Source organism: Alosa sapidissima, chromosome 16 (genome assembly GCF_018492685.1).
Source record: "Alosa sapidissima isolate fAloSap1 chromosome 16, fAloSap1.pri, whole genome shotgun sequence".
Classification (NCBI taxonomy): Eukaryota; Metazoa; Chordata; class Actinopteri; order Clupeiformes; family Clupeidae; genus Alosa; species Alosa sapidissima.
This window is the reverse complement of record NC_055972.1, coordinates 5,132,880-5,154,628: the sequence shown is the minus strand read 5'-3', so window position 1 is coordinate 5,154,628 and position 21,749 is coordinate 5,132,880. Positions and strand designations below refer to the sequence as shown.

The 21,749-nt window shown below is 42.3% G+C and overlaps 1 protein-coding gene and 1 long non-coding RNA gene across 5 annotated transcripts; one reads left to right on the top strand and one right to left on the bottom strand.

The window, feature by feature from the left end:
- Window positions 1-1,150: 1,150 nt before the first annotated feature.
- On the bottom strand, window positions 1,151-18,694 carry LOC121685057 (histone-lysine N-methyltransferase PRDM9-like). Of its 4 annotated transcripts, none has more exons than XM_042065319.1 (12): window positions 18,593-18,694; window positions 16,428-16,487; window positions 16,171-16,288; window positions 13,202-13,333; window positions 12,156-12,235; window positions 11,764-11,961; window positions 11,027-11,108; window positions 10,352-10,483; window positions 9,161-9,432; window positions 4,047-4,114; window positions 3,562-3,752; window positions 1,151-2,793 (listed from the first exon to the last, which is right to left on the bottom strand). In XM_042065319.1, the coding sequence occupies exons 2-12, from the start codon at window positions 16,443-16,445 to the stop codon at window positions 1,868-1,870; spliced, it is 2,217 nt and encodes a 738-aa protein (XP_041921253.1). In that variant the 5' UTR covers window positions 16,446-16,487; window positions 18,593-18,694; the 3' UTR covers window positions 1,151-1,867. The 4 variants fall into 4 exon arrangements, with proteins under 4 accessions (XP_041921253.1, XP_041921254.1, XP_041921255.1 ...); XM_042065320.1 differs by having other exon boundaries at window positions 16,220-16,288; window positions 18,593-18,613; XM_042065321.1 differs by lacking the exon at window positions 16,171-16,288 and having other exon boundaries at window positions 18,593-18,626.
- On the top strand, window positions 11,486-17,278 carry LOC121685080. Its single transcript, XR_006023258.1, has 3 exons — window positions 11,486-11,563; window positions 16,818-16,822; window positions 17,267-17,278. It is a non-coding gene; the product is annotated as an uncharacterized LOC121685080 (long non-coding RNA).
- Window positions 18,695-21,749: the final 3,055 nt, after the last annotated feature.

Here is a 21,749-nt window from a genome sequence, read left to right as displayed (position 1 = left end):
GCATGGTATTTAGTCATGGTGTTTAGTTTAGTTTCAGTGCATTACTCAGCATGGTGTTTAGTTTAGTTTCAGTGCATTACTCAGCATGGTATTTAGTCATGGTGTTTAGTTTAGTTTCAGTGCATTACTCAGCATGGTATTTAGCCATGGTGTTTAGTTTAGTTTCAGTGCATTACTCATTTCACACACACACATTACATGATGGCTTTGTGTGGCATTAATAAGTTCAACAATGTTACCCAGGCAGGTAGACTCCAGTGTTGGGAGTAATAGGCAGACCATCATCCCAGAGCAGGTAGACTCCAGTGTTGGGATTAATAGGCAGACCATCATCCCAGAGTCAGGATGTACAACACAGCACAGACCAGCACATTTCTAGTGGTGGTGGTGACAAGATAACCCTCTGAACACAGCAGCATGTAGTAGTTTTAGCATTTTCAGTTATTTCGGTGAACACATTAGTTTTAAGATATTACTGATATTACAGATATAACAGGTGCCACTGACTATGAACACTGTCCCTCACAGGGAATGAAACACTAGAGACACGACAGGAAGAGGAGGATCCCTTTTCCATAACGCCCAGAATGGAAGAGTTATCTAGAAGAGGAGGATCCCTTTTTTCATAAAGCCCAGAATGGAAGAGTTATCTAGAAGAGGAGGATCCCTTTTCCATAAAGCCCAGAATGGAAGAGTTATCTAGAAGAGGAGGATCGCTTTTTCATAAAGCCCAGAATGGAACCCAGAGTTCTCTAGAAGAGGAGGATCCCTTTTCCATAAAGCCCAGAATGGGAAGAGTTCTACCGGGAGGAACAGTTCCCACTGGAGCCCATTAGTTTCCATGGGAACTGATCCATTGTAGCCTGTGCTCACTGTTTTACAGGGCGGACAGAACAATTACCTGTATACTAGTCACATTGACCAATAGAGATGGGGGAATTCTGCCTCTTCTTTTTTTTAAAAATACAAACCGTCTAAATATCAAGTTTATGAGTTGGTATTTGATATAAAAACCTTCACTGGTTCATGTCCATAAAGAAGGCAGCTAATCCATTCATTGCATTGACTTCTCAGGTGTTGTACTTGACTGCTATTTGTTTGGGTTTTTCTGTAAGTTGTTTACAATGTATTATGATTCATGAGACAAATATAAGACATATATCCTTTATTCATTACAATAATAATTGATGATCGACAATTTAACCTTTTAACAATTACTACCCACACTCACACAATTATATGAAATACAGCATGAAACATTCAGACAGCTCATCGCTACAGCCTGGAGTTGCCTAATCAGGAACTTCCAACGCCAGCTCTGTAAACTTTACATGAAGGGAATGTTAAGTATAATTGTCCGCAGTTCAGCTTGTTTGCTAATGGGTTACTACAGACTTCTGCATGCATGCAATGTGAATCAATACTAGAGCTATAATATCCTTGCTTTCTTGTGATATTTGATCGACTTGGTGTATATAATTTCACCAAAATGTACATGGAATTCCTTCATGTAGGTTCCTTGAAAAATATTAATATAGATTCTCAATACATACACAACATACACACAATGTATTTACATGCCCTTAAAACAATTATATTTCAGCATTAAAAACAATAACAATCATTCAAGAAAGTTAAAACTGTTGGTCATATGAAGCCTCTCCAGAATATAAAAGTACATTTATTTCAGATATGTCACATGCTTCTTGTCACAACACCAAAATACTGGAGTTCAAAGTCTTTAAAACTGTGAGTGTTCTCAACTAAGAAAATAATAAAAAAATAATTTATTACCATTACTGTTATTTCTTTAAGGGCAAGAGAAGCTTTTGCTAAGAAAAAACTTCTTGTTTCACCAAAAGTAAAGTTACTGCTCTTTCCAGTGAGTGCATTGATGTGTCTTTAATGACCCTGAATAAGTGAAGCTCTTGCCACACTGAGTGCAGTGGTACGGCCTCTCTCCTGTGTGAGTGCGCTGGTGACGTTTGAGATCATGCTGTCCAGTGAAGCTCTTGCCACACTGAGTGCAGCGGTACGGCCTCTCTCCTGTGTGAGTGCGCTGGTGTAGTTTGAGACTTCCCTCTCGAGTGAAGCTCTTGCCACACTGAGTGCAGCGGTACGGCCTCTCTCCTGTGTGAGTGCGCTGGTGTAGTTTGAGACTTCCCTCTTGAGTGAAGCTCTTGCCACACTGAGTGCAGCGGTACGGCCTCTCTCCTGTGTGAGTGCGCTGGTGTAGTTTGAGACTTCCCTCTTGAGTGAAGCTCTTGCCACACTGAGTGCAGCGGTACGGCCTCTCTCCTGTGTGAGTGCGCTGGTGTAGTTTGAGACTTCCCTCTCGAGTGAAGCTCTTGCCACACTGAGTGCAGCGGTACGGCCTCTCTCCTGTGTGAGTGCGCTGGTGTAGTTTGAGACTTCCCTCTCGAGTGAAGCTCTTGCCACACTGAGTGCAGCGGTACGGCCTCTCTCCTGTGTGAGTGCGCTGGTGTAGTTTGAGACTTCCCTCTCGAGTGAAGCTCTTGCCACACTGAGTGCAGGGGTGACCTCTCTGGTCAATTGCTCCTCTCTGTTTTGAATGGGGATGTGTGACTTTACCGGTTGCTGAGTTCTGTTGTGTGTTGTGGTTGCTGCTGCTGATTGTGGAGGGTGCCAGCGTCTCTGATCTGATCTCTCCAGACCTCAGCAGTCGCACATACTCGTCCACGTGGCTCCTCTTGATGTGCTTGTGCAGGTAGATCTGAGCCGTGTAGGAAAACGGACACAGGGAGCAGGAAAACACCTGAGACGCTGTCGCCTCTAAAAGAGAAAACGAAAAGAGAAACAGAAAGGTAAACATGAAACTGTAAAAATCATTTTAATCATTTCTCCAATAATCCTTACGGACACAATCTTCAAACTTAGACAATTATTTACTAACAATAACATAATCTTATTACAGATACAGGAGGACACTCATCAGGGTTTCATGTCCTTCAGTTGGATGTGGAAATATAACTGCTCATTAACCACCACGTTCATTTACATCCAAATACTTTGACAGCAGGTTAAGCTGAGTTGTTTGCTTTGTGTAAAATTCTGGCCACAATGCAGTGTTTCCTCTACAATGTATTCAACAGCGGAGCAGCACTGCAAAATCTTCACATGATCAGTAATATAACAACATTTACTTGCACACTGTTAAAGCAATTAAACAGCCAATGTCATCTTTAAATTGTTTTGTTGTTATTTTGAAAGTCATGACCATGCAACAACCATGCTTTGTGATTGTCATCTTTTTTCAGAGCAAATGCCTGGAATCTGTTGATGGTTCTGTTGTTTAAGTGGTTATTTTGCTTGGTTACCTACTGCCGGCACATGACAGTACCGCTGCTGTACAAAACTCTAGGATAAACACGTCAATGAGAGTAGTTGAGTGCAGTGGTGGTGACCTCATCTAACCCTCTGTTGTAGGAAGGATGATGTGATCTCACTAGATGAGGCTGGGCTAGATGGCATATGTGAGCTTCTTTGTGTTCACAGCAGATGAAGGTAAGTTGTTAGCAGTGACTGTTCTGCTGCTGCTACCTTTGCCGCTGCTCTTGATGTCCCACAGATAGTCAAAGCTGATGCCCAGGTCTCTGGCGTAGTCCTCTCCATACCAGACAAGCAGCTCCTCTCCTGGGACGATGGGCTTGCAGCAGCGGTATAAAATCCCCCCTCTGTACTGAAACGCCACCAGGTTCTGCTCCTCACCATCACGAGCACAGTTCACATACCTGATGGAGAAATTGGATAGTTTTTAATACTAGTTATACAGCACAGTATCTAAAGCTGTTGAAATAAATAGTTTATATCACTGGCATATCATCAGAAGAATAGAATGTGAACTGCAGAAAACAGGGACAGACTAGACAGTGCTCCTGAGGCAATGTGTTGATTGGCTGGAATGTCGTCACATCGGACAGCTAGAGGACTGTGAGAAGCAATTTTACTGAATTTGAAACTGTATTTGAATAGAATTGCAGACTGCACCTACAAGTGAAAGCGTTAAGAGAAGTAAAGGACGTAACCTCATCCAGTTGGAGTGAGTTTCTCTCTTGGCGTCGATGTACTCATCTGTGTGGCGACTCTTGTATATCTGTGGAAACATTTCAAGTCACCTGTTTCAATTCAGATGAACTAAACATGGAAAGAGGCAGCAATAAGGCTTGGTGACGGTCCGTATTGAATGTTGTTTGGGTCTGGATACGGACCACAGTCTGCCTATGCAGTACCCCTGGCTTAGGATGACTAATTGTTTTGTATGTTGGCCTCCAGGGGCCATGACAACCCATCCCATAACCACTCATTTAATGTATAGCGCCACCTAGTTAAAAATCGAAAAAGCAAAACAAGGCATTGTAATCGCAGGTACTGTATCTTTGGCTGACAGGTTCAAAACTGCATGGAATTTGAAGTGTAGGATCATTATGACACCCTCTGAATGCATGCCAAGTTTTGTGTATGGGGATCTATACAATAAATTAATATACGTATGTGTATATTTAGTGACTGTACAGTACACATGCACACACACACGCACTCATGAACACACGCAAACACACACATAAAGATGGCGTAGAAGCAAGCATCACAAGCACGGCAGACGGTCCGGACGGCACTCAGGCCCAGCCCAACCTATACGACTGGAAAATCGCTATGCCATTCTGACCGAGGATGAGGAGCCCCTCCTGCCCCGAGACAACCATCCTGGTCCCTCCTCAAAGTCGGCGCCCCCCCCGACCCCCTCCTCCCCGGACCTCATCAACCTCCACCCTGGTCATCGGCAGTTCCATGGTTAGAGACCTCTGCATTCCCCCATCATGTAGCGGTCCCTCCAAGGTCTACTGCTTCCCTGGTGCCAAGGTCCTTGACATCCAGCAGAAACTCCCAAGCATCCTGGCCTGCCACACCAAGGTCGACAACATCATCGTACACGTGTGCACGAACGACATCAGAGATAAGCAGTCAGTAGCACTGCAGGAAAACTACAAAACTCTCATCACCACTCTGATGGGCACAGAAAAACGCTTTGTCATCTCTGGGCCTCTCCCTACCTACAGAAAAGGTGCTGAGAGATGGTCCAGACTGTTCGATCTCCACACCTGGCTCAAACGCTACTGCGCTTCCCTAAGCATCCCCTATGTCAACAACTGGGGCTTGTTCTGGGAGAGGCCCAGTATGCTGAAGCGTGATGGTCTCCACCCAAATCAACATGGAGCCAGGCTACTCTCTGACAACATAGCGTCCACACTGAGGCATTGACATTCTGTAGAAAATATTACAGATTCACGCCCCCCAGGTATTGATTCGAATGGCATTATACATGTGGATGGGTCTGAGAATGTTTTCTGCAGGGTAACATACAATACTACTACCATAGATCAAGCTGCGTCATGCAATAGCATGACTTATGCTTATGGTCCTATTCCAACGTTGATTTCTACCCAACGTATAGTAAAAAGAAAAGACAAATTTAAAACTAAAAACCTAACAAATATTCTTTCCATACCTCAGCATATTCCTCAAAAGCCAGAGGCATTTTCAGCTAACATGGGTTTACTAAATATAGGTGCACTTACTACCAAAACCTTTGCAATCAATGATTTTATTAGTGAAAAAAAATTGGATTTTCTGTTTCTTGTTGAAACCTGGCTGACTTCAGACAGCGAAGCTGTTCTTGTTGAGACTTGTCCCCCAAATTATAATTTCTTCCACTCAATTAGACAAGGCAAACGAGGTGGTGGAATTGCCTCCATTCTCTCAAACTAATATAGTTGCACTAGAGTCAACTTTGGCGAATTCGCTTCCTTTGAGTATATTGCCCTCACTCTGAAGGCTGACCCAGCTGTACTTCTATTAACCTTATACCGCCCTCCTAAACTATGGACTGGCTTTCTCGACCAGTTTTCTGAACTTATGTCGCTCATCATCACTAGCTATGATCGGATAATTGTAAATGGCGACTTCAATATTCATGTCAATAAGACAACTGATGCTAAAGCCAGTAAATTCCTTAATGTGTTGGACAGTTTAGAGCTAAAGCAGCATGTTACAGGACCCACCCACAACCTTGGCAACACCCTCGATCTAGTCATTTCTAGAGGGATAGAAGTCACAGACTTATCAGTAAATGATATAAATATGTCTGATCATCATTGTGTATCTTTTAATATAGTACTACATACTCCAAAAATTCATCCCGAAATTGCAATCAAATCGCGACTCTTGGACATTAGAGCAGAACAGCAGTTCATAGCTCTTATAGACTCCATAAATTTAGATATTTTACATCATCCCATTGATCAAATGGTAGAGGCTCTCAATCGTGAATTAGGCGCTCTGCTTGACAGAGTGGCACCCTTAAAGACTAAAAAAAGGCCCTGTAGCAAACTGACACCTTGGATGAACGAAAATATCCATGATCTAAAAAGATCATGTAGAAAAGCTGAGCGAACATGGAGAAAAACTAAGTTACAGGTTCACCGTGCCATTCTAAAAGAAAAAATAGCAAATTATAATAGAGCTATTGAATGTATTGGAATGAGAGGAGGAACCACTTCTCTAAGGTAATTGCTGAAAACAGTGGAAACTCTAGGGTGTTGTTCTCTACCATTGATAGGCTATTGCATCAAACACCTTTTGATACACTCAGTCAGGCATCCTCTCTAAGATGCGAAGAATTTGCAGACTTCTTCAAAAACAAAGTCATTTCTATAAGGGAGGCTATTGGTAACACAAGTAATATGTTTGATAGTACACCCAAAAACAGCCCCCCAAAATTAAGGTCCTTTAGCACTATTACTCAATCTGAGCTTGGTAAAATTATAACTCAAACCGGCTCCTCAACATGTGTTTTAGATCCAATCCCTACTACATTCCTCAAAAAAGTATATGATAGCTTAGCTCCCTTTTTTCTCAAGGTAATAAATACCTCATTAGAAACAGGTATATTTCCAACTGCTTTTAAAACCGCTGTTGTGAAACCTTTACTTAAAAAGTCAAATCTTGACCATACCAATCTGAGCAACTACAGGCCTATATCAAATCTATCGTTTTTGAGCAAAGTACTTGAAAAAGTTGTTTGTAATCAGTTAAATACCTTCCTCAACGAAAACAGTATCCTTGAAAAATTCCAATCAGGTTTTAGATCAAATCACAGCACAGAAACGGCTCTAGTAAAAATAGTCAATGATCTCAGACTAGCTACTGACTCAAACAAAGTCTCAATCCTTATTCTTCTGGATTTGAGTGCGGCATTTGACACCATTGATCATAGCATCCTAATTCACCGCCTTGCGAAGTGGGTGGGTCTCTCTGATAATGCTCTAAACTGGTTTCAAACCTACATTACTGGCAGAGATTTTTATATCAGTCTAGGAGATCATGTATCTGAAAAACATGACTTGCCTTTTGGTGTGGCCCAGGGGAGCTGCCTTGGTCCCCTGCTATTTTCTCTATATATGCTTCCATTGGGAAACGTCATAAGTCAGCATAATGTAAACTTCCACAGCTACGCAGATGATACCCAATTGTATATTTCTGTAGAGCCAACTAACCCAGATGGCCTTTGCTCCCTCACTGCATGCCTAACCTCCATTAATCAGTGGATGAGCAAAAACTTTTTGAAACTAAATGATGACAAAACAGAGGTACTTCTGGTTGGACCAAAACTAAAGCGAGATATTATTCTTAGTAATCTGGGGAACTTGGCACACCAGGTTAAACCAAAAGTAACAAGCCTCGGTGTCATCTTAGATGCAGAGTTAAGTTTTAAGCCCCATATCAGTAAAGTTACTCAGACAGCCTATTTCCACTTGAGAAACATTGCCAAAGTGCGGCCCTTTTTAACTCAACAAGATGCAGAAAAACTAATTCACGCCTTTATCACTAGCAGGTTAGACTACTGCAATGCACTTTTCACTGGTCTTCCCAAAAAACATCTAAAGAAATTGGCACTCATACAGAACTCTGCGGCTAGACTTTTAACTAAGACCAAGAAGAGAGAACACATCACCCCTGTGTTGGCTGAACTGCACTGGCTCCCTATTTCCTATAGAATTGATTTTAAGGTTATGTTAATTACTTACAAAGCTCTGAATGGCATAGCACCTTCATATATCTCTGAGCTTTTAATATCTTATCAACCACAAAGGAAACTTAGATCATCCAATTCTAATCTTTTAATCGTACCCAAAGTGCTCCACAAACAAAGTGGAGAAGCTGCGTTTATCCATTATGCCCCCAAACTATGGAACACCCTGCCTCTGTACATCAAGCAGGCGAGTTCAGTAAATATTTTTAAAAAAGATCTGAAAACATACCTGTACAGGAAAGCTTTTAGTTAACTCATCTTATCCTGCAGACTACATTTTCAGATTATTCTACATCTGCTACTATTGGAGGGCGCAGCCAGCCAGAAGCAGATGGGCTCCCCCTATTAAGTCAGGTTCTGCTCAAGGTTTCTTCCTGGAATATGGGAGTTTTTCCTTGCCACAGTTGCCATATGGCGTGCTTGTGGGGGGTAAGAGGGTTAAGGCTGCCAGTCTTATGACGTCATTTTCTATATTTTTGATATGTTGCTGAGTAGATCATAAACAGCAAAGAAAAGTGATTGATAATGACTGACTGACTATCATTGTGTTACATGCTTCAAATGTAAAGCACTTTGAGCTGCATTCTGTGTATGAAAGGTGCTATACAAATAAAGCTTAATAATAATAATAAAAAAAAAAGATACATGCACACACACACATTAACACAAACACACAAACATGCACACAAGCACAGACACACACACAGGTATACACACACTCACGCATGCACACACACACACTTAAACACACACACATACATTAAGACACACGCACACACATACACACACAGTAGACATGCAGGCATATGCATGCACGCACGCAAGCAAATGCACACACACAGGCACGCACGCACACCCACACATAATGCACAAAAGCAAACACACACATACACACACTCATTTACATAGTATGGGATGGAGTAGGAGATGAAGACAAATTGACAAGCGTGATTTATTTTTGCGGAGAGAATGTGCAGGACTGCACAGCGGCGGTCCTATTTTGTACCGTTTTGCGGTGCATCTAGTTTGGCTTGTCATTAGTTCACTCACCACCCAGGAGTATCCACTCTCCACGGCCTCATCCCTGCCGATCACCTCCCCGTCATAGGGGCCAAAATGGGCCCCTCTGGGTACCGCGTGGCCCTGGTTGAACACCCCCAGACCTGCGTTTGGGATGTTGGACGTTCTGACCTCCAGGCCGGGCGGCAGGGTGAGCCTGGCTCGGTCTGGGACCCCTACAGGAGCTGGGGTGTCGGGGGTGAAGTTTGGGGGGCCGTGGACCCCACACTCATCAATGTAGAAAGACTCGCAGTCCTCGCAGTCTGCAGAGAAAAGGAACAACTCTGAGGTCATTCATTTTACACTGTGATGCGACCACAATCGTTCTGTTGTAAAAGAACAGAGCAGCTGTGAAAACATATCAAAATGGCTGAAAATGGTGAAGTAGTCAGCAGATCAACCTTTGAGGAGCTGTTCTACCTGACGCAGTGGTTATTGCGCTCCAGGTGAGGCGTCATGTAAGGGATGTATTGTCCGCTGGTAATTAACAGAAAATAAGTCCCGACAGGGAGAACAGAACCCCGACGCGCAGCGGAGGGGTTTTGCTTTCGACCTGAAGGGACTTATTTTCTGATAATTACTGGCGGACAATACATTATCCTGCTTATTACATGGCTACTTGCCAAAACGAGAAAAGAAACCTAACACAATGGATCTTTAAAAATGATTTTGCTACTGTTTCGTGTCTTCCGCTGACAAAATAAACAGTTCGCCACACAGATAGAACTTGACAGTTTCAGGTGTTTTGCGTGGCAACTAGCTTACTTTCCCTTTCAATGAAATTCCATTGCAATAAGCGAACAGACGTTTTGCGGAGGGATATGAAAGACGTTAATCAAGCCGTTGCCATTGACAGAGGTGATCATATACTTTGCCGGTGATGATATAGATTTTACATAGGCCCGAACGTTAGGAAGGCCCATTTATGTAAATGGAACTTTCTGCAGCACTCTGAAGAGCTGTGTAATAAAGCATTATAAAGTATACTTGAGTTGGAGACAAGAGGCACAATTTATAGGCTGTATAAATACATATAATAGGTGTCACTGCGGAGAAGAATAGGCCTGCCATCTTGAAAGATTAGAAATGAAATGGTGTGTAGATAGACATGCTACACTGAAATATACGTCACAGAACGGCAGGCTGTCAAAAAGGATCTTGAAAAAGAAAATGTCGGCTCACACAGGTAATCTTCATCCTTTGGCTCGTCTTCCTCTGTATAGCTCACTCTGGGTCTGTTCCGCAGACTGCCTCCACGTCTGTAGCTCTCCGGTTGATCTCTCTGCTGTTTCAACCACTCTCCTTTTGACAAACCTAACACACACACAACAAACTTTTTTACTTATTTGCAGTGGTGTAGTCTAGTTAGCTGTAGTGGGTATACTGTGATGTATTAGTTAGCTGTAGTGGATATACTGTGATGTATTAGTTAGCTGTAGTGGATTTACTGTGATGTATTAGTTAGCTGTAGTGGGTATACTGTGATGTATTAGTTAGCTGTAGTGGATATACTGTGATGTATTAGTTAGCTGTAGTGGATATACTGTGATGTATTAGTTAGCTGTAGTGGATATACTGTGATGTATTAGTTAGCTGTAGTGGGTATACTGTGATGTATTAGTTAGCTGTAGTGGATATACTGTGATGTATTAGTTAGCCGTAGTGGGTATACTGTGATCAACCCCAAATGTTTAATACGTGTCCTTGCCTATTTTAAGTGGGTATACTGAGATGGTAATGCTTTTTAAGTGGGTATACGGCGTAGTCCTGCGTACCACATAGACACCACTGCTTGTTTGCCTTTACTGTTTAATAAAACTGTAAACATTGTTATCTCTCCTCTGTAAACCCTCTCACCAGGTCTCTTTGCTGCTGGCTTTTGCTCTCTTCCTGCCTGTCCAGCCACAGTCTCCACACAGTCTCTCTTTGTAACAGGGACCTGATAAACAGCAGTGCCAAACAAACTTCCTTTTTTGACTTTTATTAAATTCAAGAAAAAATACATTCATTAATTTGCCTCAATTGTGTTGAGTGATGTGTGCTTGCTTGTTTTGCCTTCTACATTCCTGCCCCCTCTCTCTCTCTCTCTCTCTCTCTCTCTCTCTCTCTTTCTCTATGTGTCAGCGTTCCCACTCCAAGTGAAATGTAAAATTCCATGACTTCTGACTTTACCTAATAAAAAAACTGAATTTCCATGACCTACTATATAATGAAGGGTACAATATACCGACCAAAGATTTCCTAACAGTCGCGTAGCGTTCAATAATCTTTTATTTTTTTAAAGCAACAGATGAATAAATGGACATTGAATAATAATTGGGCTAATCACAACTACTCAAGCACGCAGTAAAGCTAATAACCAGATATACACCAATTCTGAGTAGAAATATATGTGTTAATGTATTTGCCAAGTTCATTTTAAAACTGCTGCAACACAATTCCCTGATATTCCATGACTTTACCCCCAAAATTATAATAAGTCCCTGACTTTCCATGTCTGGAATTGACTTTCCAAAATTCCATATTCCAGAAATTCCATGACCCGTGGGAACCCTGGTGTGTGTGTGTTAGTGAATGTGTATGTTTTACGAGACCTGTTTTTTTCCCTCTTTCTCCATAGCCTGTTCTGTGGGATCCGCTTCTAAGGCCTGAGGACACTGTGCATCGCTGCTGATTGGTTGAGAGCTGCGGTTTCTATTTCTGATTGTGTGAGAAGTCTGACTGCCTTTCCTGACTGTCGGAAAAGTCTTGCTGTCATTGCTGATCAGTTGTGAAGTCTCCTGACTGCTTGGCTGTACGAAGAAGAAACAACAAACTAATACAGGCACAGGAAACAGACACAGACAGGTGTCCTTTAATCATCATTACATAAAAACTGTAAACTGTGGTGGAGCATATTCCTTTTCTATTTCACATTTTATTTCACAACGTATGATTGTTCCCTATCTACTGTAATTAGCATGGGCAGAAACGTCTCGGTGTTCACCTGAGCTGTTGGGGCAGCAGCGGAGGGCTGAGGACGCCTTACAGGGGCGACTCTGACAGGAGCTCTGAAGGCACGAGGAGCTGGAGAGGAGGAATCAGCTGTTTCAAACATGGCCTTGAATTTCCCCATGGGGATCAATAAAGTATCTATATACACTACCTATCTATCTATCTATCTATCTATACTATGTTCATGCTGTAAGTTGACCTGGAGGCCTCCTCTCCAGACTGTGTGTGTGTGTGTACCTGGAGGCCTCCTCTCCAGACTGGGTGTGTGTGTGTGTGTGTGTGTGTGTACCTGGAGGCCTCCTCTCCAGACTGTGTGTGTGTGTGTGTGTGTGTACCTGGAGGCCTCCTCTCCAGACTGGGTGTGTGTGTGTGTGTGTGTGTGTGTGTGTGTGTGTGTGTACCTGTAGGCCTCCTCTCCAGACTGTGTGTGTGTGTGTGTGTGTGTGTGTGTGTGTGTGTGTACTGGAGGCCTCCTCTCCAGACTGGGTGTGTGTGTGCGTGCGTGTGTGTGTGTGTGTGTGTGTGTGTGTGTGTACCTGGAGGCCTCCTCTCCAGACTGTGTGTGTGTGTGTGTGTGTGTGTGTGTGTACCTGGAGGCCTCCTCTCCAGACTGGGTGTGTGTGTGTGTGTGTGTGTGTGTGTGTGTGTGTGTGTGTGTACCTGGAGGCCTCCTCTCCAGACTGTGTGTGTGTGTGTGTGTGTACCTGGAGTCCTCCTCTCCAGACTGGGTGTGTGTGTGTGTGTGTGTGTGTGTGTACCTGGAGGCCTCCTCTCCAGACTGGGTGTGTGTGTGTGTGTGTGTGTGTGTGTGTGTGTGTGTACCTGGAGGCCTCCTCTCCAGACTGGGTGTGTGTGTGCGTGTGTGTGTGTGTGTGTGTGTACCTGGAGGCCTCCTCTCCAGACTGTGTGTGTGTGTGTGTGTGTACCTGGAGGCCTCCTCTCCAGACTGTGTGTGTGTGTGTGTGTGTGTGTGTGTGTGTGTGTACCTGGAGGCCTCCTCTCCAGACTGGGTGTGTGTGTGTGTGTGTGTGTGTGTACCTGGAGGCCTCCTCTCCAGGCTGGGTGTCCACTCTTCATCTGAGTCGCTGCTGTCAGCAGGGGGCGCTCTGGCCGACGCCTCCTTCCTGGTACGACCCCGTCTCATGAAGGCAGGAGGAGGGGAGGACAGCCCTGAGGAGGGGGAGAGAGAGAGAGAGAGAGAGAGAGAGAGAGAGAGAGAGGGAAAGAGAGAGAGAGAGAGAGGGAGAGAGAGGGAGAGAGAAAGAGAGAGGGAGAGAGAGCGTGAGAGAGAAAGAGAGAGAGAGATGTAATAGACAGGTGGAAAGAAACAAAGGGCAAGTTTGGACAAGAGCACACAGCAGATGACCCCCCGACACACACACACACAAATCTGTGTAGAAGTGTGTGAAGTGAGACGGCTGTGTGTAAAATGGCAAAACACAGACGGACTATGCCATAGACTAGGGATATCACGGTAAAGCAGTTTTACTATTAACCACGGTGTGAAACGTCACGGTTAATAAATCGTGAAGGCTCTCCTACACTGCCTTTCCGTTGACACTCATAAAAACGTACATCCGGTACCATAGACATATTAGCGCAGCTCGAACGGAACCAAAACAAAGTAACACCGATGGTACCCTCAACTGAAAGTGCTGCTTGTCTTGGCAGAAGAACAAGAACGAGACACTGTCAACAATAGTTTATATCAGCCCCCCCCCAAAAAAAACCCTGCACAGCAATACCCTGAAATTAAACATATCACAATTCCTAATTTTATTATTGATACTTTTAAGCATGACAGTGTTGTTTTGCAGTAAGATGCGTGTTCACAACAAGGCACATGTTTCTAGTGCCTCGGCTCCCCTAGCCTGCGTCTTTCCTCCTCACACACTTTCAAACAGCAGCTGTCATGCTAAATACAGCGATACATATGAGATTTAGTTCATTTAGGCCTACTGTTGGGTTTAATGACATTTCAGAAATAGGCTACGCAACCTATTGGCAAATGTTTACATCTGGAGTTACTTGCTAACTATCTCGCTAGCTCACGTCATGTCATTTGAGTACTGCTCACCAAAATCATAAAGGAACATTGTGAGTCACTGATCTCTTTTATGATCCCAGAAAAATTTTCTTCGACTTGTTATTTTTTTGAACATTTATTTTATCTAATGACACAAAAAACACAATGAATTGCATCCACATATCCTTACGTACTATGCTCAACTATTTTTCACTAGCCTAAAACTGTTAGACTGAAGGCTAATTACTTTCACGTATTTCAGGCACTCAATTATACGGAAGCGTATTGCTGCCACACTAAAATAAATAAAAAGGCTCAGTATTACGTCATTACGTAAAAAGTTTCTTGTTATAACAATATCTTTTTTACGTTTTAACAAGATATGTATCACGTTATTACATGAAATTATCACGTTATTTCTAGATAATGATATTTTCACGTTATAACATGAAAATATCATGTTATTTCAAGATATGATTTTTTCACGTTTTTACAAGATATTTATCATGTTTTTTACATGGACGTTCTGTGCAGGAGTAGCCTGCTCAAACACAGCCTGATTGTTCTGCTTCATGTTCTTATCAACACAATAAATAAAACTTTCACTAACTTGACGCAAGAGGGAGAAAGGGCTTTGATAAATATGAGAATCTTCACGCAATGTGGGTGAATGTATAGAGTGCTCTGGCTCTGTAGCCTGCATGTCAGGTCATCTCAGTTATTCCAGGGCTGTGGGGAAGGACGCGGGGAGTGAGAAGTGAAGCGCTGCAGTCGCACAGTGCAGGCTGCTGGAGAGCACAGCAAAGAAAATATTCAAACAGCAATAGCATGCGCTTTTTGAGATCACACTACAGTAATCAGCCCGGCCCCACCGGGAATCCTCCCGACTCTCCCGATTGCCACTCCGCTAGGCTGGTGCAGAATATTCTGGACAATGCTTGGGTGTTCGCATAGGCTATAACAATATCATCCACCGTGTTCAATAATGAGAATCTCACCATGTCTTAAACCGAGCATAAAATAGAATTTGATTGAGTCGTGTAAACGAGCATAGCCCATTTTTGCCTCTTGTTTCGTTTAGTTTCATTATCTTGAAATAACCTGATAATTTCATGTAATAATGTGATAAATATCTTGTAAAAATGTGAAAATATCATATCTTGAAATAACATGATATTTTCACGTTATAACGTGAAAATATCATTATCTTGAAATAACATGATATATTCATGTAATAACGTGATACATATCTTCTTAAAACATGAAAAAGATATTGTTATAACAAGAAACTTAATTATGTTTAAACGTAATTATGTGATACTGAGCCTTTTTACTTATTTTAGTGTGGCAGCAATACGCTTCCGTACAATTAGACCTAGACACCACAAATGTGCACTCAATTAGACCTACACATCACATTAATGATATGCCTAAGTGTAATAGATTAAAAATCAATATGAAGTATTCAATTTACTAAATATTCTTACCTACTAGTAATAATCTACTATGAATCATTATCAAAATATATAATCTTTATATGAATTCCAAAATATATGAAATAGAAACATGTCATTTAGCCATAATCTTCTGTGTGTGTGTGTGTGTGTGTGTGTGTGTGTATGTGGAGGGTGGAGAAGAATTTAGGATGTTCTCTAGATGTTCTCCATTCAATTTCTATCTAGCCTATTCCATGTTTCCATTATCTACCTCAAAACAAAGTTGATATAATGCACAAACTGGAAATACTATAACACTTTCTAAGGGTGTGTTAAATTATCAGGAGAGAGACTACAGCCTTTGACTTTTTCCAAAAAGGGAAATGCGGATATAGTCGCCCTAGTTCACCCCGAGTTTATGTGCCATCAAAATGATTTTGGAAATGCTATGTTAAGGCAAACAAAACTTTACAAAACTCTTTTGGGGGCCTTTAAAGGCTCAGTACAGCTCTGGTTTAAAATCGATACTGTGGTGTAATCACAACCTATGGCCAGCATGACCAGGTGGTTCCTCTTCATGTTCCTGTAGCGCACCTTCTCGCATTTGGCCAGCTGAGCCCACTCCGTCTGGGTGAAGTACACTTTGAGCTCATCAAAACACTCCTAGGATGGGACCACATACAGTATGACTCACTGATTGAGTGTGTGAGAGAGTGACTGTGAGTGCATGATTGCAGAAAGAGATAGTGAAACTTGCTTTAGCAGTAAGGTGTTAAACCTACTACTTCAATACTTAATTTACCTCATCAGATGAACTCATGGTTGGATGTCTTTTTCTGGCTTTGCTGTCACATGTAAAAAGCTGGTGAGAAAAAAAAACTCTCTTTAAATAGTATGTACGGTTACAATTATAGCACAAAAGTAAAAGTTATATAATAAAATAAATGTTAAGAATAACTTAACACTTAAAACTATTGAGAGCCACAAATGCTGTCAATGTTTCCTGTTTATAAAGTTGAGGTTTATTTGCTCCTACCCACATTAACATTTAACTTCTCTTAGGTCATAAAGAACCATTCCTACTAACGTTACTGCTTATCTAGGCTTATTTGTTAGCCAGCTAGGTGATGAATGTGCAGAAATGTTTGAGTCAGTTAATGTCAAGTGATGCAAAATCCAAAATTAACAAAAGACTAAGTTACAATCAGACAAAAAACATGGGATAGTGGTAGGATTACCACTCGTCCCGCATAGCGAGTGCGCGCACAGCGTTTGAAGCCCAATTCATGCGTCCCGCAAATTATTGAGACTGTGTCACGCAACGTAAACTGGCACTACAGTACGTTGAAGTTTACGAGCTACTAAAATGTATCGGGTTGCACCAGGCTAAATAGTTTCAACGTAACACTATGACTTAAATTACACACTAACTTACACCCCCCTCTCCCTATGTGTAAGGTCCGTCGTAGGTCATTTGTTAACATGGTTTTCTCATGTAAATGGTGGGAATGTTAAATTTAACAAAGTATAAGTCGAGAAGAGTTACATACGCGACCGGTTACACACATTTACTTTACTTCAGCAGTGTTTGAATGATGTTTGTAACGTTAGGCTATTCACTGGAAATCATGGACCTAGCAGTAGCCTACAAATAGGCTACCAAACATCTACCTATCATTACCACACAAAGCATACAATTCATTGCTGTGGACTGATCTGTTATCAGAGATTTCATTAGACATATTTGATAGAGTGTTAACGTTAGCTATCCACTGCGGTAGCCTACTTTAGGCCAAGTGCAAGTGGTGGCTGAAATATTCCCAAAGCACATATACAACAAAATTAAGTCTGTTATTGACAAATACAGTGTTATTTTATTCCATACAACAAAGTAATTGCGGAGGAAGTCAAACCTAAATGTGGCTTTATCATACAACATTACAGCGAACGTTAACGTTACCTAGTCCCAGAACACTCCCCCCCCCCCCCCCCCCCGCGCCTGCCTTTACTAACGTTAACATGCAAGTTCACCATCCTTCCTCCCCCTTGGCCTTATTAGCAGGTGGTCACCCTAGTGGACCTGGCCACAACTTCAGAAAATACAAAAAGCATGTGTAATTGTTATGGCTATGAGGGGATCTTCTTCTTTGCAAACACCGCGCTCTCCCGTTTGTTCTCTTGTGTGTGCTTGATCCAGGGAACTCACAGAAAATCACAGAATGATCGCACTCCAAAAGTCTAGCAACGGAATAAAAGCAAGCAAGAAAGAAAGACTTTTGGAGTGCGACCATTCTGTGATTTTCTATGAGGGGATCCTCAAAAAAAATCTCCAACAAAAGGGGTCCTTGGAACAAAAAACACTGACCTGCTCTAAACAGTATAATGCAAAACAATGTTATGTGTTTAAATATTACTGTACTTTTGACTGTTACTTCATATTGTCATAATTCCTTTTCTATGAATATCCTATGGACACTTCCTTTGACAGAGCACTAAGCAGCATTTAACGAACATTACAGTAGCTCTACAACTAGCATCAATTTGCACTTTCTCCTCAGAAAACTAGCGTGAACATTAGCTAACCGTAAGTTAGCATTCTAAACCCGTGCAGGGGAGGTTTAGGAATGTTTCAGTTGAAAACTCTAATGTAGAAAGCTAAGTTAACGTTACTCTGCTCAAGTTAACTTTAACTTGTGAGAAAGAAAATGGCAAAAATAATATATGAACTCCTCTACTCAAAGTATGATGGTATGAAGCTAACACCACATACTGTACCGTGGTATGATTTCTCTAAATTAGTAACAGGGGACATAGGACGATTAACTTAACGTTAACATCAGCTAGAATGCCAAGGTAAGGTTAGTTAACGGTTAACTCGATATTGTAAGCATTTTGGTTAAACCCTAGTAAACAAACAAAGTTTAAAGGCGAAGTTGACAATGTTTATTTAAGTTCAAAATCACCAACCTTCACAATGAAACCAATGGCTCATGTAAGGATGCTGTTCCCCGAGTCCTCGCTTGCTCTGTGTTGTGGTGGTAGGGATGCAGCAAACAGTGTTCTTCAATCACAACATTTAGAATCCTCATTTCGCGCCCTTAAAGCCACCCAATCACGTTCTTCTGTGTACAGTAGGAAAGGGGGGGGGGGGGGGGGTCACCTGCACCCGAAAGGTATATATTTTTTAACCTAGTTTTTTGTAATCCTTAAGGTGTCTAGTAAAGGAATTTTGATGTTCCCACAAATGATTGTCCCATACAGTATGTGTTTTTTTGGATCATCTTTTGTGTCTGTGCTTGATTTTCGGCTGTGAAAAAATAAAACTTTAAATCTACATAGAATCTGAACAATAGGCCTACATCCTACAGACAAAATCCACCCCATTTTCTCTTCGTCTTTGCATGAGGAATTGATAGATATGAGGATTGTCATAGATGATGTAGCCTATGGTGCATTAAAACTCAAATAAACACAAAAAAATGTAAAATAAATCAGTGACATTGGATAACTGGAACTTCTATGGACCCTTTTGATATGCGTTCTAACTTTTAGTCTTTAACATGTCTAATGAGCAAATGTTGATCCCTACTTGAAATATTGTCATGATGGTCCAAATGAACATATACCACAATAAGTTATTCAAACTGTTATATCGGTATTATATTTATTGAAACAAAACAGAAAACCACTCGTATAGTCAAATCTGCGGATATATAGGGTATAACAAATCCCCATTACAATAAACTTAAATAGAAAAAAAGTGATTCTGATCAAAGGTCAAAAGGTCAAGGGCAATGATGTCTATTCTTCATAATCAATCTCTTGCTATTTGTCTTCTTCACCATCTCCATCCATCTCCTCGACTGTTTCCTCCAGCAAGTCAGTGAGTGAAGTGGGGAGGATAGGTCCACAACACACTGGTTCCAGGGTTCCCTCTTCAGTCTTTTCCCAGCCTTGGCCAGGATCATGGGGCTTTGGACACCAGATTATCGGTGTGGCTGCTCTCTTGTAGATGGCCAGACGGTGGTTGACACGGTTGATGTGTGGGACCAGGTTGTCTCTGCAAGGCGGGAGTCGGGACAGATCCACCTTGGATCTGGTGGTAAGCGTCTCATCCTCTCCAATAAATTTTTTTCAGCATGATGCTGCGCACGACACGTTCACAGATTTTTCGCGGGCCTGGCCATACATTACACATGTAAAAATGCCTCGATGTCCTCCACCACACAGACCACTGATCACCAAGTTTTCTGAGGACATAAATAATCATAGTATTATAAAGTCACAATGTATCAATACCTATGTTCAGCATTCATTCCCATTACATGCTACAGAATATCTGACTAAAACTCACTGGAGGCTGCATGGTACTTTAATGGTAATGGTGGATTACTCTGCAGCTTTTTCAGAGGCCCAACCTTCCCTTTGCCTCTAAAGGCACTTGTAACGTCCTCCCCTGTGAAGACGTACAGGCCGTAATAGTCTGCCCCCTTACATTCTGTCAGTCCGCTGAAATTTAGGATCCGCCTGTGCTTTTCGGTCCCAATGTCGACGTAGATGGTCAGCGGGACGGATTGGCCGTGGTGTAGGAGGATGAAGAAAATGTCTGTGTCTGGAGTCCTCAGCACAGCCACCTTGTGCCCCAGTTGAGCGGCATACAGCAGGTGCAGAACAACCCGGGTGTCAGTCTCTTCCTGGGTTGACTCCAGCTGAGGTATCTCGCATGTGTTCACATGAAACAAGTTATTGAGTAAGGTGTGATAGTATACTGTATAGTGAGACACCATTTTATCAGTTTCTCATGTATAACTGGGCTTGGTTAAATATTTTCTAAAAGTGTCTAATAGAGAAGAATAGTGACAAAGACTGTCAAAATACTCACATTGTCACCCGATGACTCCCACTGATATGCTTTGGCTTCAACGACTACCACTGCTGTTCCACATTTCTCCAGCCGTGATGCAGATGCTTTGCCTGTGTGTGTGTGAGAGAGAGAGAGAGAGAGAGAGATGTGTGTGTGTGTGTGTGTGCGTGTGTGTGACCTGTGCCACAGATTGTATTTAAAGGGACACCAGGCAAGCCTGATGCTTTTTCTCTACAAAACTCCCCCTCGCTCGGTCTGAAGCTCTTTTCCTTTTCTTTGCGTCTTCAGTCAAGGGTTTTCGCTGCTTCTTCGCCGGCTCTGCCATTATACACACGTTTGCAACAATCTCTAGTGTTTCGTTAGCCTGCCTCTGTGCTGTAAACTGATCCTGCTTCGGTCGGCGGGTAGGATACACCGAACTTGCAAGTGGGATATTCTTCCTACAGGCAGTAGGGGCGGGAGAGAGAGCCTTTATTCGCCCCGTAATGAGTCATTTAACCATATACCGACTTACGAGGATGATTAATTACAGTTTTTTCTGAATGCTTAAACACATTTTTTGTAACTATGGCTTTTTTTGCAAAACTCTACAGACAAATGGCAAAACCACTCACTGAGTTCGCAAAACTAAAAGCACAAACACTGCTTTGCACACAGTTTGCAATTTTGTAACACACACCTTGCACAACTATAGCCACAATTCACTGCACAGCACTCTTTTTGCTGAACTGTAAACACAACTCATGCTTTACACTCAATTTCCAAATGATCAACACACTCCTAGCAAAACTATACACATGTATGGCTATTATTTATGCCATTTTGCCAACTGTTTGGCACACTGTGACATGTGAAAACTGTTTTAGATAATTAGTTCACTTTGCAATCAGCCTAAGCACTATAAATAAGCCACAGGTAAGCTGTCTGTGTGGAGTACAATGGAGAGAGCAGGAAGAGTGAGAATTAGAGGAGGCCGAGGAAGAGGACGTGGAGGTGAAGAAGTAGGAGGAAGAGGAGGAGGAAGAGGACGCGGAGGTGAAGAAGCGAGAGGGAGAGGACAACAAGGACAAGGAGGTGAAGTTAGAAGGAGAGGACAAGGAGGAGCAAGAAGAGGACGAGGAGGGGGAAGAGGAAGGGTAAGAAGAGTAAGAAATAGAATTACTGATGACATCAGAGCTACAATAGTGGACCATGTCATCAACCATGGAATGACCCTGAGGGAAGCTGGCCAACGGGTTCAGCCTAACTTGAGCCGCTACA